We start from the raw sequence: 16270 nt of genomic DNA, 5'->3' as shown, positions 1-16270 counted from the left end.
GAATGACTGAAACTTTTTACTAAGGACTGTAGTGACAGGACAAGGGGGCAATGATTTTAAACTGAAAGAGGGAGATTTAGATTGGATATTAGGGAGAAATTCTTTATTCTGAGCATGGTGAGGCACTGGCACAGGTTGCTCAAAGAAGCTGTGGATGCCCCGTCCCTGGAAGTGTTCAAGGCCAGGTTGGATGGAGCTCTGAGCAACCTGGTCCAATGGAAAGTGTCTATGCCCACGGCAGAGAGGTTGGATTAGGTGATCTTTAAGGTCACTTTCAACCCAAGCCATTCTGTCATTTTTAATAACTGCATAGACAGGCAACCAGCTACTTTCCAGCAGCAATCAAATTTCAGCACCTCAGGTTTTGTGCTCTAATTTTGTACAGATGCAATGGCAAAATTGGAACATCTGAACCTGCATGAAGGCACTGAATGTTCTTTATCTCTTACTAAAGCTGCATCTTATGAAAACAATGTACCAGAGACTTCATAGTGCAATAGAAAATTCACGTAAAAAGGAAGACACAAGCTTTATGAATCATAGTTCTCATTTTAATAAGCCATCAGACCATCCTCCATCCTAACAGGCTCTATGTGCTAATATTTATTGTATTAAATGCTGAATTCTAGTTATTCAGTCTAAGCTGGTGGAGTTAGAGAGCATGTTTAAATTCGTTTTCAGTAGTTATTCCAGATAAGATTATGCTTTAATGAACAACATGTAATTGCACATTTTAAAAGACATGGTACTACCTTCCATATGTTATTGATTAATCTTTTAAGCCTTTTTAAGAAGTAAGAATCTTGGCTATTGTAGGGGCTGAATATTTTCATTTAAACCAGGCTGACCAAGTAGCTACACACCTTTCCCTCTGGTTGTACTGTACTAAGCATCTGCCTGTTTTAAATAGTCTGACCCATGGGATGTCCTTCAGAATGATGGGAAGGTGGCTGTGATCCACTGGCAAGTGGTTTCGGGTAATTCTTGGCACCTTGTTGTGAATCTGCTCTAAGTGAGGGCAGACTGGGACAACTGCAAGGTGCCATAAGGAGGATGCACTGACCTGTAACACACAGGTTGCCACCCACGTCACCTGAAGGTGTCCCAATTAACTGAAATTACAATCCAAATTAAGCAGCTGTCCTTGCTACCAAGTATCATTAGGTATAAATTGATTCCTTGGGAAGCATCTTGATTAAGTTGTTTTCTAATCAAGCAGTGCACTGTAGAATTAATGAGGATTTATAGATCAATGTGGTAAATTGCAAAAGCTTCTTCCTTGCCAAAGTTATATTTATCTAAGTTTTATGAGAGTCTTTAGGTCAGTAATGTCTGTCACACTACAATGGATTAGGATTAAGCATGTGTCATGCTACAGAGAAGCAGCTTTGGTGATTTTTAGCTTGCCATTCAAATACCTGTGGAAACTTGTTTGAAAGACTACGTATGTATTAGCAGTAAAAGTTGTGTGGAACGTCACTGCTGAGCAATGTAAAAGCACCTTTATTATTTAATTATTTAATTGCACTTTAGGACATACTTTAAAATTTTAAAGACTATGTCATTATATAGTTCAGAGTTTGTGTGGATTCATGTAGTGTAAAAATCCAGTAAAAAACCCCAAAACCAGGACCAAATATTCAAGTCAATTAAAATTAAGAGCTGAAATTAAGTCACTGTATTTTCTATGTAAAACACATGCTAGTGAACACTAGAGTTTTAGCACCCTGATTTGCCTTTACCTTTTGGGGTTTTTTTAATTCTTAAATGTGAAAATACTTTTTTCTTATGTGAATTATCAAAACTTGTTAGTAAAATTTACACTGTAACTGCTCTTTAGGCTCTTCTCCAATAATGGTTAAAAAATTAGATTCATCTGTACAGCTAAGCATTACCGGCAGAAGAGAAGAGGGGAGCTGACAGTGTAGAAGAGGATTTAAAATCTACAGTGATAGCTACTTATCCAAGCAAAACTTGCAAACTTCTTGCTGTTTCTGGACATGGTGGCTGAAAAACCTAGAAGAACATCCAGCTGGCATTGTTAGCACATATTTGGAGAGATACTGCATGGCAGTCAATCTGGAAGCTGCACTAGATTTTTTTAAGTACTACAGGTCATGAAGGCACTTTATTTTACTGTTTCTTTATCTCCATTCCACTTACGTTTCTTATTAACGAGTTGCATGTGAGGCATGACATTCTGTGAGTGAAGCTCTGTCTGATTTCACTGTACAGCTTTTTAGAAAACATGTGGATGATGTATGGGCAATCTTATTCTAGGGCACTGTGCCAAAGTACTGGTTTAAAGATGCAGTGAAGTAATTTTTTTCCTTAGAAAAGAGTGGTAACAGTTCAGCAAACTAGGAAAATTATTAATTACAGACTACATCTCTTTTTCTGAGACCTATGAGAAACCTAAATCTTCTACTCTTTTTAATTATAAGTGAAGAATATTTTCAGAATGGAGATTAGGCAACAGCCATAAGAGGCTAAAGTTGGTGCTATTTATCATTTAGGGTTTCAGGGCAGAACCCTACCCTGGCCACTGCAATCCTTAGTGCTCTGAATACCCTCTCACCCGTGTTTGTTACTGCTTCCTTCAGCCATGACACATCCTAAAACTGCTGCTCAAGAGAAAATTACTTGCTGGAAAATAGACTGAATCCCGCAATTCTGCCATGTTTCCTCGGGTCTGCTCTCAGGTCACACACACTGTGCCACACATAAGGAAGTGGAAGGCATGGCCTTTTCCCAGACACTTGCCTGCGAGACCCTGCTCACAGCAACCAAGGTGTAACGAGTACTGAAAGGTGCCTAGGAAGGTGTAAAGCTGTACTGGAAGTTTACCACAGTTGGCAGCTGTGATATAAAACCGCCTAATGCACAAGCAGAGAATTTTTGTACTCTGGCTCCCATGACAGGTCGGTCACGCAGCGGATCATATTTCTCTCGGAAATGTATTCATGCTCCCGTAATTATCGACAATTCGATGTGAAAATTGCCGAAAATTCTGCTGCGAACGTAGTTTCGGAAAGACATCCTCGGGAGGGCAGGGTGGGCAGCAGTTCCGGCGCGCCCCGCGGACCCCGCGGGCTCCTGCGGGTCCAGGCTGCCACCCTGCGACCGACGCTCCAACGCAGATCCCAAACGTCTCCCTCTGGAGACGAACACACGAAAGCTAAGACTAAAAAATATTGTTTGCCGGTATTACACCGTAACTATGCGCTCTGCTTTCCTTCTTCTTGGTCTTTAATCTATGGGAGTGATGGATGATGTTTCTGACTACGGTGAAGACTCAGAATCCATCTGGTGGGGAAGCACATGTTTTATTTACTGCATGTCACTGAGATGCTGCACAAAACATAGAACTCATTTTCTTAAGGGCTTTTCTATTGGGGCTTTCATCACTCTGTCTGCCAGCTTTCTGAAGAGTAATGAGTATTTTTTGCAGTTTGTCTGGAATCTGACATGGTGCTACTCTCTACAGAAGGGGAAGTGAGGCATAAGGAGATTAAAGGCATCAATTGCCAAAAAAAATCAACTAATTTTAGGTACTGAATTTGTGAAATCTGATTTATTCCCTTTTAACCCACTTACTCAGATATCACTTCACGTAGTTAAGGCACCTATTCTTGTCACCAGCTGCAGAGCTGAATGCTCCAGCTCTGCTGACGAGTTTTGAGATGCTTTGCAAGCACCCAGAAAAGGGCTCATCCACGTGAGTAATGAGTTGTACATGGAAATACAGAATTATAGAAAGTTGTGTCCAAGTGATCTGCTAATCACTGCACTAGCAATCTGTAGCAGGGCAGCACTGCCTGATGAAGGGGAAATGGTGTATTTCCTGTAACATTTATTGTTTATTGGCACACCTGCTTCTGCTATCAGTGCAGCAAAGTTGCTGCAGATCCCTTCATCTATGTACAAGTTGAAAGGAGAATTGACTAGGGAATGCAGCTCTCACGATTATCTGCTCCTGAATCAAAAGTTTTAAAGTTCAGTTTTCTGTCTGGTTACTTCTACCTGGAAGAGCCTTCCTCTTCAAATTAAAGCTTTTTGTGTACTGCTTTTCATTCCAAATTTCTACATAGTTTGGTTACCACGGTATAAACAGCAGACCAACAGGTCTTCTAATAGGTGCAGAAGAGTATAGTACCATTTCTTGAAGACACTGCTAAATCTTGCTTACTCTTGTGTCAGTTTTGGTCTTCTAATCTAGGTGCCTGGTGGGGTTTTTTTTCCAGTTTCCAGTGACTGTTCTTCTTGTCAATAGTTTGAAAACCCTGTATTTTATTTCAGTGAACCTCCCCTATGCACAGAAGGCCACATTTCAGTGCACTGGTAAGTCACTAATGAGCCTGCTGGTCAATACAGTAGATTAAAATTACCAGGAAGCCTGAAAGACCAGCAATATGTTTAATGTACACAGTATGATAAATGTTTCTGTGTTTTCCCCATTCCTCTCTCACTGTAGCATTTTCTTTCTCTTCAGTGTAGCTCTAACAACTCTACAACACTTGCATTACTCCAGAACTGCCCCAGAAAACAGCTCTGCTGTACTGTGCACAAGTCGGGAGCTGATCACTTTAAGTAAAAAAAAAACTAAGAGAGGCTGATTCTCTTTTTCAGCTACCAAAGCAGAAATGAGTCTTACAAATAATGCCTTATTCTCCAGTTTTACTCCTGACACTAGTATTTTCTTTAAAGGCATGATATGCAAAAATAAGTATTTATTCCATGTGTGCGCACACACAGTATATTCAGAAAGACTCTTTCTGAAGCAGTCTTGGTGGAGAAAAACTGTATCTGTAGGACTGTATTTTCAGAAGACACAAAAAAGTTTGAGTATTAATTATTTCTCATTTGAAGTTTAAGACAGGATTCTGTAATGGTGCTGAGCTCTTTTCTCACACAGATCCATCCCGTGATACCACAGACATACTGTACCATACATGTGAATTTCTGTATGAGGTAGGTACCTAAGCAGCCTTGACAACCACATCTAATTGCCAAAAATTAACTGAAAATTCTTAATAAATAGTACATTCCTCCACCTGTGTTATAAGTCACGTGACAGTCAGGAGTAGAGATGAGAGGGAACACACACATTCAGAGAGCAAGATAAGCAAATTTTCCAGAGCATCACCCAGAAGTTGCTGAATTGCTCAATTCAGTTTTCTGCTGGTTTTCTTCATCTTCATGTCAATCCCCTATTTAAAAAAAAAAAAAAAAGGAACTGACTTGCACTCATCAGTTTTCCACATGAAAAAATTCTGGTGCAGCTGCCTTTGAGATACAGTCTTCTCAGCAGGAAGTCCAGACCAGTAACAACTTACTCAAGGAAATCAGAGAGTAAGTTAATACCAGTGCTTCACCTTTCATAGCCCACTGTCCATGGAAAATCTCCCAATGTGCACAGGCTCAGTGAAGAGGCAACTGTAATGGAGAACCAGATGAAAAAAGCACAAATGAATATTAAATTCTCTTAAGATTTTTTCACATCCCTGAAATATTAAAACTGCCTACTCCAGCCGACTTTTGATGAACAGGGAACAGCTGAAGCCCTCATTGTTTCATGCACAGAACACTACACATATTTGATTTTGTAAGTTTTATTGTTTTGTGAGATCTTAAATGGATTAGACTAAATTAGATTAAATTAAAAGTTGTGTAAGTCAGTGGCTGCAGCTTCCCAGAAAGAATAGAAAACTGTTCTATAACAGAAAAAGGAAGACATAAGCTTCTCTGTAGTGGAGGGAAAATTTACACCAAGTTGCTTAGGTTAAATTCATCTCACAGTGCACATTAGAAATGACTCATCTAAGGGTTAAATGGAAAGGTCATTACAGTGAAATGATGCATTGTGTCCTGAGAGGATAACAGTAAGGCATGGATGGCCACATCGGCATTCTACCAACAAAATCTGAAATTTAAATATATGATCAGAATATGTGCTTTTGCTAGTGCTTTTTCTTAAAACCCAGACAAATGAACCAGTAGCTACCTGCAGCACTCTTAGATTCATAAAGCAGTAAAGTGGGTTGGGATAAGGAAGCTGGAGCTATTACATTTTTTTTTTTCAGTCTGTCACAGTAGTTCCAAACTGCTTGGCAATGAAATGTGACAGAAGACTATGCTTAAGTCTCCTCTGTCTTGGTCTGACGGGTCCAACAAGGTGAAGGCCATTTCTCTGGCTTTGCTGTGTTTGGTTCGATGCAGTGATCTTCTCTCAGCTCAGACTCATGTTTACCATCTGCTGATTCTTGGTCTTTGCAGACTGCAAGTGGAATCTGTACAGCAGACATGACATCTCTTTTGTAGGCATTTATTTCCCCTTCAGCAACACAGTCTGGCTGGCTTGAATTATTAGATCTTTCAGATAAGCCAATATAGTCATGGTCAACTACTGCACCTTGTAGAAAGTAATGGTTGTCTGTAAAAGGAAAGTAGCCATTAGTTCAGATCCCTGAAGCCATACTCAAAATGTTAGTGAGGTGCTAACTTACTTTTCAAAACAATTTCCGAAAGAGAACAAGAGTGTTTAAGTGACAGCAGACTGATAATGTGAATTTCCCAGGTTCACTGAGCATCAAATGTTTGGCATCTCATTACATCCACAAAATAATATTTGCAATGATCCACATTTAGAACTTTTCTTAGCTAAGTCAATGACTAGCTTAATGTCTATCATAGTCACCTACTGAACCAACAGCTTGAATAAATGGACATGAAGATTCTTTCATTTTGTGCATGCACACAGACAAATGTGGTTTCTTCATGCTCTCACTGGGAAATCTTAATCCAACATACAACAGGCTTTCTTAAACCGTAAAAAGTTTAAAAAGTAAGTAAAATAAGTAAGTAAAAAAAAAAACCAAAATCTATCCCAGCCAAGACCAAGACAGTCACTTCCTGAAAAAGGGAATTCTGTGTTTACACACTACTTCTGCAATATTCAGCAGTAAAGATACTAGGCTCTAATACTACAAAGACAACTACTTTTAACTTTTTATACAGTGACACAATTTACCAAAGTTATTGTAATAGCTGTACATTATCTACATGCTTCATATGTGTGACTCTCTCTTCATGCATCAGCAATTTAATGAGGAACCAGAAGGCACAGAGTGATCGTCCAAAAAAAGTAGCCGCCTCATGATCTGACATGAAATCAAGATCTTAGTTATGAAATCTGTAACTGACAACTGACATAAATATTTCGGCTTCTTAAACAAAATTCCAGAATTAGTTTCAGCATTGCAAATCTCTCAGCTTTAAGAGGTGATGGAAGAAATTACCATCTCTGTGTAGTTTATATAATATTTACAAGAACCAAAGCTTGACCACATGTGCCAATAGTGTGGGAACTGTTCTGCTCTTCAAGAACTCTGAAGTAAAAAGCAGCCTGTTCTGTGACAGAAGTCTTCCGCACACCATGCATTTAATTTTCCTCAAAATGCCTATGGTGACTCAAAGACTGCATGAGCAGAAAAGAAACAGCTGCCACTGTTTGATTTGCAAAAGGACACGCTGAATATGTAAGACCAAGAGTGGAAGTTGGTTACCCAAATCTTGGGGAATTTCTAGCCATCCTACTGCAGAGCATGACAATTTTATTTGCTCTGGTAAGAAAAACACTGACTTCTTCAATTTGAAATAAACTATTCCAAAATCAGTTCTCTGCTGTAGTCTTCCTATTTTAAGGCTTTAGAAGACACTCCAATGTTGTAAAAAAGAGACAGTTTCCATCGCACAAGCAAAATTAATGTGAATCCAGCCTACACCAAAACAAAAACAACAGTCAGAAAATGCTCCTTGAACACAGTTCAGCCTGCTTATACTTCTAGCATGTTCCTATACTTCTAGCATGTTCTTATACTTCTATCAGCCAGCACAAATAGAGCCAAACCAGTGATTTGAAGCAACTTTAATAGAGGCTACTTTCAAAAAGACTTTAAACATGATTCACGAGCTCTCCTCCATGCTCTGCATAGTTTCATGTCACTCACGCTCCCTGTTCTCCTTACTGAAAACTACAGATATTACATTATTGCGTGTGCTAATGTAACTCCCACTGGTGAATGTACTTGTTCATTCCAATAACCTAACAACAGAGAAGTTTAAAAAACAAAACAAAAAACCCAACTTCTTTTACATATATAAAAATACAAATTTAAAAAATACTATATACCTTTTTCACTGGACCCTCTTATGTATGGCTTGAGGTGAGACATCTTGATGGGTCTTTTCAGCCTGGATCCTGTGGAATCTCTTAATATTGCACAGCCATTTTCTGTGATGTAATCTATAATACAAGGACCAATCCATTCCGACTGGAAACGACCATCTTTCCACCAGTTTTTTCTTTGCCTGAGGACTTCATGGCCAACTTTAAGTCGAAGGGTATTTAATTGTTTTGACTTCCTTTTGACTGTGATTTTGGTTCTGATTTTTTGTTCATCTGAAGTTTTTTTATCTGCCTACAGAAAGATACATATAAATTACTTTTTTTTCCAAAAGTAATAATGCATTTTTGTAGCATTGGTTAATAGTGCTTAAGCATGACATTGAGTAGTTTTGGATGTGTGTAGTTCGTAGTTATGTGGGACTGAAGAGTGATGAAGAAATTGATTTTATCTTGATAAATCACCAGTCCATAGGCAATAGCTTTCAACTTATCTTTTCTGCCCTTTAAGTCGGACATAGTAAACTTCTGACAATAGGTCTCTTTTAACATTACTCCCTCCAAATACATATGAGATGTGTTACACTGAAATGAAAGGATCACAGGGGAAGGAACACAAACTAAAAACCACCACTCAAACCCCCACATGATTTTATAAGGTTAGTTGTACTTTATGCCTCAGACCTTTCCACCTTTATCTTCGGTCCTCTTACTAGTAAAATTCAAATATATAACATTTACCTGGCAATCTGAGGTGTTCTCTTCTTCCAGTGCTTGACCGAATTTTTTAGTTGCTTCAAATATTTTGGCAAAAATACTATATTTTCCTTCCACACATATATTCGTAGACTCAACAGCATGTGGGTTACGGTTGAACATTTGGAAATATGGGGTGTTTTGATCTGGCTCCTATTTAAATGGGGACCAAAAGCAAGCAAATTTAGCATACAGCTTTGCAGACATTTTGGAGGATTTCAGTCAAAAGAAGACCCTTGACATACCAAATTGGTCAAATTGAAAGCATAGGCTATAGCAGACAAATGTTCATCCCAATCATTTGGATGGTCGATGCAGTACTTGTTAAGGAAAGTTTTGATTGTCTTGGACATTCTTTCATTTACATCATCTGTCTGAGGATAAGACAATACAATTTGTTTCTTTCCAAACAGTGCAAACAGTTCTTCATTTATCTTCAAAAGAAGAAGAACACAATTAGTGAACATTTCCCCTGTTCTGTACCCCATTTCAAGTAAAAAAACCCTCAGTTTTCCACCCCTTTTGTTGATATGGTGGTGACTGGAAAAAGTCTTGCATACATATCGCCACAAAACACACCAGGACTGCGAATGAGAGCTAAAGGAGTAAGTAGGGCTTAGGAGCCGGTGACTGATGGTTCCTAACCACCTTTTTGCCACTTAACTCGATCTGTCATTACCTCCACATCGCAGTCTGATGACTTCTTGATCTCTGAGAGGGACAAAGTGTGGCAAGTCCTTCATAATCACTATAAACCAATGTCAAAAAGACCCTTAGCTATTACTATACTGAGCAATATGGATGAAGAAGATACAGCTGGCTGCAGCATGTAAATTTATGCCAGTTCAAGTGAGTGACAAAACCTGTACTGTAACTGCCAGGAAATAATTTTACTTTGTTCTTTTAACAAAGAATAGAGCCCTGGGAAACATTGCATAGCATTATAATTGCAAATAATTGGTTTGACTTTTTTTGTATGTGCTAACTTCTTTACTTTTTCAATTAAAGAAAAAAAATACTAGAGTCTCTCTCAAAAATAATCTAAAATTCAAATCCAATATAAGGGAAAATGCATTTCTTCCTTGAGGGGAAAAAACAACCAAAAAAAAAGAGATTAACCAGCCATGTAAATACTTACCTGACAAACAAGCTCCTTCCCTTGATCAAAAGGCATCTTTTGAGGTGGCCCATATAAGAAAAACACATTTATGATTGCCTTAGCAATTTCAGCTGCTGAAGTGTCATGCAGTGGTAAGATAACAGTCCATCTTGTAAACAAATCTGTCATAATTATGATGTATTTGTGACTTCTGTTGGTAACGTTGAAAGGTCCCATTAGGTCTATAGTGACTGCTGTCCATGGGTCCTCTGCTTTGATAGGGTGTGTTTTCGGCACTGTGGTGGTTGTGTTCTTTGCCACCTGGCAATGCTGGCAAGCATACACCTGGAGAAGACATCAGGGAAGACGTTAACAATAAAAAGTGATGGCGAGGTTTAAGACAACTGTCAGAATCACAGATCTCCACTATTTCTCTGTGAATCAGGTCAAACCAGGCAATGCAAAACAAATTTATCACCTTTCTTACAATTTTTTACCCTTAGATTTTTCAGACCCAGCATAAAACCAAAATAAAACCAAACAATACTGAAGGCCAGGAGAGGGACATACAAAAGAACTCATAGCTGAATTCTCTCCATTCTGAAAGCACTGTGCTCTTTCAAGTCCACAGTACAAATTTTAAAATCCATTACAATCTGTAAATACCAAAGGAAGCAGGAAGCAGCTGGGAATGAGAGGAAGTCCTAATCATTCTCCTTTTGGCTTATCTATGTATGCTGTGGCTGAAAAACCCTGTATCACAATCTTCCATGCATAACAGCTTAATCTACAGGACAGAGCCCCTTTGTCCAATCTAAATTGAAAGGAAAGACTCACATTCAGTTCACATAACAGTTGCACATGAACTCAAAGTATTCAGGTGATACAGTAAGCTGATAGCAACAGTAATTTGGCTTTAAAGGACATTTACATATAGTTTCCTGAAGGATCAAATTCTGCCAGGGGCTCCTGCCCCTGTATGTTTGGGTGAAGGAGGAGGAGCTTTCCCAAGCTTTGATTTGTTTAACTATTTCCTGAACATGCCTAATTGTAAAGCAGAGACACCATTTTCATGTTCTTATCTGCTGGCAGCTACTCTGGCCACATATCCTTGTGATGGCATGTTGCATCCTAAAAAAGATATGTGAGAGTCCTTGCACAAGAAATCTCTCAGGGACCGGATGTGCCCTGCCTACCAAAAGAGATTATGGTTCCCCACTACAGCATAGTGGTGTGCAAGTCAGTAGTAAAAGGGTAAAAAGTAGTAAAAGGGTAAAAAGTAGTAAAAGGGTAAAAAGTAGTAAAAGGGTAAAAAACCACCATGCATTGCCAAGATAACCAGTTGTAGTGTGATTGCAAGCTCACATTTCCTCCTCATGAAACAGCCTGGATACTTGCTGTATCAAAGTTCATAGGATTACCGAATACTTGCAACAGACTACATAAAGTATCCTGTAGCTATGAGGCCATACCCACTGCTTGACATCATTTGTTACAGAGGTCCAGTAGTAATTAGACTCCACTAAAGTCAGTGTCCTTGATATACCATGATGAGTGCCAGCAGCATTTTTGTGGCATTTCTCGAGGACATTTTTCTTCTCTTCATCTGAAACAATTACCAGGCGCATTTGTTTTCTGTCTTTTCCAACATAGAACAACTTGTTTTCTGAAAGAAGTACCAGCAAATTATAAGCAAGTGCTTTGTCTTCTGTTTAGTTTACTAAACTACTGAGCATGACTCAGAACAGAATTTATTATAGTAAGTTGACTTTGGTGTAAACATACCTTATTGTTTACAAACATTTCAATTATGTCCTCCAAAGAGCCATTTGTTCAGCCATGTTTATTAACTCCTCTGGACGTGAGAAGTTACAAGGGCAAGTCAGAATGCAAACAGCATTCCCACAGGAAGTCTGACTGAAACACAAATCAACACTGGGGTTCGAAAGGAGTGTTGAGACTGTTGTTTGTGAAGCTGTTGGGTGCCTGCCAGCAACCTGACACTGATGGTCATAGATTTAACTCCTCCCTGCCTTCTCTCTACACAAAATTGGCAGTTTTGATGGGATTGAGACAGCACAGCAGACTACAAAGGCTCATACATCTCCAGGGCTGCAATAAAGTTGGGAACAGCCTGGAGGCTCTCAGGTGACTGATGGCAAAGTTGTCCTTGCACTTCTGTCCAGCCATCCCCTAGACTGGATGGAGCATTCCTCGTCTCCAGCTGCAGATCTATTTCCCTTTCTGTAATACTTTCAATTACGGATTGCAGTGACTACATATTTCTCCAGTATATAAAACAAGGTTTGGCTTTTATATAGATAAATAAACCTGTCCTGGAATAGACTAAAGCAGATTGAGCTTCCATTTCTACAACCATCCTGTTATATATTAACCAGGGATTTGCAGAGCATTTGTCTCATAGAGAATGTCTATTAAAATCACAGAATGCAGATCTTGCAGAGCAAGATCGCACTTTTTTTTCCCCTATTAGCAAATCTTCATCTTAGTATCTATTTTTGGCATAATTTGAGAGAAAATTTTTTACCTTTGAAAACAAAGTTTTTGGCAGCTCTCCTGATTCCACTTCTTTCACTTGATAATGTTGTGGGATGATATTCCCCTGTTCGCTTGTAGTATGCAATCTGCTTCAGGTGGAGCCCACCACTTTTTCCACTACGAACCATTGCCAATCTGAACAAAATGCACAGTATTAGATAAATTGTCAGAGAAGCACATTTTCAAGTTTTTACTGATTTCTTTGTAGCTCAGAGGCATCCTGGTTATGTAGCTTCTAAGAAGAGGTTACACCATCCACTGTACACATCCACCATCAATTTTAGCAACAAGAAACACTGCTTGAAACACTAATTTTGTTCTAAGCAGAGTTGGTTTTCTCAAACTTTAAAATTTCCACACAATGGAAGCTCCTACTATACTCATTGGACAGGGGAAAGAAATAGGATCAGAGAGAAAGAAATTGTTCTTCTCATTTTTGGGTACCTCTCAAATTCAGTGGTGCTAGAGATTGTCCAAAGATCCACTTTAGTTGAGAAAAACCCACATAAGCAAATAGGAAAAAAACAACTTCCCAAAGAGAAACAAATGGAAATTAATTTTTTTCACTAATTAATCTGACAATTAGATTTTGAAATTCCAAACCAGACGCTGCATGCAAGGTAACAATTCATTCCTTGACACAGGTTGACTTCCCTGATCACATTAATAAGCAATAATATAATTAGTAAAATAGGCCATTGATACAGCATATGTTTGAGTTTAGCAAGAATAGCATCAAAATAATTACATAATAATGAAAATAGAAATATTCACAGGCAGGATTACTGATGCAGGCTCTACATGATTTGAGTGGTTTGTTTTTTTCCCAAATCTGTTCCGGCAGCATAGATGAAACAGCAGTTTAATCCTGCTCTCGTCAATGTCTGCAAGAGCAGGATCAAGCTTGGGGTCTGCCATGTCATAATTTCATAGTGAATGCTGGTTATCCACAGCATTAAGTAAATTTCTTCCTTATCCTGCCATTGTTCCAATGCCAGACTGTGACAATACATGCCTGCTAAAAAGAGTAACTAGTTTGTCTGCTGTGTGTGCTAAGTGACTTATAATTAAGGGGAAGTGACAGTATCCAGTGAGTATGGAATGTGCATCATCTCATTATGTGCTGATGCTATTTGAAAACAAATTGTGTAGGACAAGATGTCTATTTTTCAATTTACAGATCCTCACCTACCTTTACTACGCTGGTTGTGGGAAGGAGATAAAGAGCTCTTATGAGTGATCATGCCAGCTTTCATTTCATCCTTTCCTCCCAGAAAAGAAACTGCTATATGTTATTTTTGGAACCTGCACCCTGAGCTAAGCACTGCTATTATCAATGGCAAATGCATTCCAGGAACTTCCCATTCAAAATGTGACGAGACTTTTGCCACACTGAATATGTCATTTTTGTACAACCTAGAGCTGGTTTTCAAAACCAGCCAAGTCTCTTGTCATACAACATTAGTTTTAAAGTAAAATTTTCATACCTGAGGGAACTAGCACAGATGTACTCTTCAACACCACGATCCTGCCTGTGAAGGAAGAGGGTGTTTCAGAACAGGGAAAGAGAGGAGCCAGAACACAGGACTGTTCTCACACAGCAGTTTCCTGTAAATTTACATCTGACAGCACATGCTAAACCAACCCACCGAGCTGGTAAATTGGTTAACTAACAGCAGAAAAAAAGGTGTGGCTACCATGAAATAAATTAATGTTTCTGTTGTTTAAAATAAGTCAATTAACTAGTATTACTGAGAGTAAAACAGCACTGGTGAAGGGCAATTAAAATCTCCCATCTGCCAGGGGTACACATTCAAGTTTTACTCAGAGGTTTCCTGAAGGCCAGTCCTGTACTTAAGTTACCTAAAGTCAAAACTAGCCAGGTATGACCTGTTACTTAACCACAGGGATGATGGACTCTTTTGGCTTGACAGACTTTTACACATGGGAGGAAAAGATGTTACAGAACAATCTTTATTCTTCCAGTACTTTTGAAACTTTCCTGAAACAGCAAATATTCTCCATGGAGCCCAAAATTGCCCATTTTAATAAAATGAGGTTGCACAGCAACAAGATACTTGTAAACAGGACCACAGCATACACTTCAGCTAAGCAGACACCCTATCCACGTTCCAGCAATGGCAGTTTCTGTTGTAAAAGTTTTGAAGAGCTTAGGTAATGAAGCCAATGAAGAAAGAATGCACTATGTAGCACCCGCACACATTAATTTAGTAGGATCCTGATCCAGCAAACTGTTATGTGCTTCAGCAGTCTGATGGACTGCTGCCTAATGTGAGCTTCCTTCCTGGATATTTAGTTTCTTGTGTCCCTACTAATCTTTTCTCCCACTACCTAATTTACTTTGTTTGGCCTAGTCCTAAAAAAAGCCAAACAAGACAGCTCTGAAAAGAACAATTTATAAAATCTTCTGGTTTTCTTATTTATTCAGATAATTCCTACGTTATGTCTGTCAATACTCATAATGCATCTGGTAGTCTAAAAATCAAAGCCATAACATCAGCTATCCATTTTTTAGTACCTTTGAAGCTGGAAAAATATACACTAGGAGGTATTTTGGCAAAGAGAATGAAACTTCCATATAACCAGAGGTCTTTTGGCTTTAGTGGCTTAGCCAAGACAGCCACACCTGGTAACACTTAGCTGCTTCATTCTTTAATGCCCATTTCTCCTACACACAAACACAATCCTCACAGGAAAACTATTATTTTAGTCCAGCTTTTGATCAATTCCCCTACCTCTGGCTGCAGTTCCTACACGAAGCAGGAGTTGCCTGTGGAGCCCTGAATCACAGTCACAGAATGGTTTGGGTTGGAACGGACTTTAAAGATCATCAACTTCCAAACCACTGCCGTGGCCAGTGACACCTTCCACTAGACCAGGTTTCTCAGAGCCCCAAACCCACTTGGGATCAAACACTTCCAGCGATAGGACAGCCACAGCTTCCCTGGGCAACCTGTGTCAGGGCCTCACCGCCCCTCAGTGAAGAATTTTTTCCTAATATCTGACCTAAAATTGCCCTTTCTTTGAATCCATTCCCCCTTGCCCTATCAGTACGTGCCCATGTAAGAAGTCCCTCTCCAGCTCTCTTGTAGGCTGTCTCCAGTACACAGCTTAAAAACATCGCTTTTCTAACCAAGGTGCTTCCAAAAACACGTAAATCAGACTGATGGACTCGCCTACATCCCTCCCTGGTTTTGCAAGCGTGACAGAGGGCTGGGGCGGGCGCCTATGAGGCCGAGTGGGTAGGCACGCGAAACCGCGTCTTGCCGCCCGCGGTAGCTTCAGCCGCCATCCAGAATTCCCAGCAGGGATTCCTCTCGGGAAGGCGCCTCCGCATCCTCCCTCCCGCCCATAGCACTACACACCCCAGCATGCACCGCGCCTGCGCAGGGCATGCCGGAAGCGGCCGTCGAGAGTGACCGTCCCCGGGGCCTCGCACGGCCGAGCCCCGCGCATGCGCAAGGCGACGCCGACGCGACGTTTTTGCTGCCCGCCGCCGCCCCCCACCGCCCCCTCGGCTAGGCGGGCACAGCTAGGCACAGCCACCGTGCTGCAGGCACGTACCTGCTCCGGCAGAGGTACCGGCAAGGCCCGTTCCGGGGCCGTCGCTGCTGTCGGTCCCGCCGGGAAGCGCCGGCCCTGGCGGCGCC

The 16270-nt window shown here is 40.1% G+C and overlaps 1 protein-coding gene across 8 annotated transcripts; it reads right to left on the bottom strand.

Moving 5' to 3' along the window:
- Positions 1-611: 611 nt before the first annotated feature.
- Positions 612-16266, bottom strand: GIN1 (gypsy retrotransposon integrase 1). 8 transcript variants are annotated; one of them, XR_005603783.1, is made up of 10 exons: positions 16185-16225; positions 14087-14131; positions 12589-12734; positions 11513-11706; positions 10080-10385; positions 9187-9375; positions 8927-9094; positions 8192-8480; positions 6005-6433; positions 612-5436 (listed from the first exon to the last, which is right to left on the bottom strand). XR_005603783.1 is itself a non-coding variant. In XM_039566595.1 (9 exons), the coding sequence occupies exons 3-9, from the start codon at positions 12725-12727 to the stop codon at positions 6138-6140; spliced, it is 1581 nt and encodes a 526-aa protein (XP_039422529.1). In that variant the 5' UTR covers positions 12728-12734; positions 14087-14131; positions 16185-16266; the 3' UTR covers positions 5454-6137. The 8 variants fall into 8 exon arrangements, 7 of the variants coding, with proteins under 7 accessions (XP_039422529.1, XP_039422528.1, XP_039422527.1 ...); XM_039566595.1 differs by lacking the exon at positions 612-5436 and having other exon boundaries at positions 5454-6433; positions 16185-16266; XM_039566594.1 differs by lacking the exon at positions 612-5436 and having other exon boundaries at positions 5454-6433; positions 11513-11646.
- Positions 16267-16270: the final 4 nt, after the last annotated feature.

The sequence above is a fragment of the Corvus cornix genome, chromosome Z (assembly GCF_000738735.6).
Source record: "Corvus cornix cornix isolate S_Up_H32 chromosome Z, ASM73873v5, whole genome shotgun sequence".
Taxonomy (NCBI): Eukaryota; Metazoa; Chordata; class Aves; order Passeriformes; family Corvidae; genus Corvus; species Corvus cornix.
Note: the sequence above shows the minus strand (reverse complement) of the source record. Positions and strands in the feature narration are given on the sequence as shown.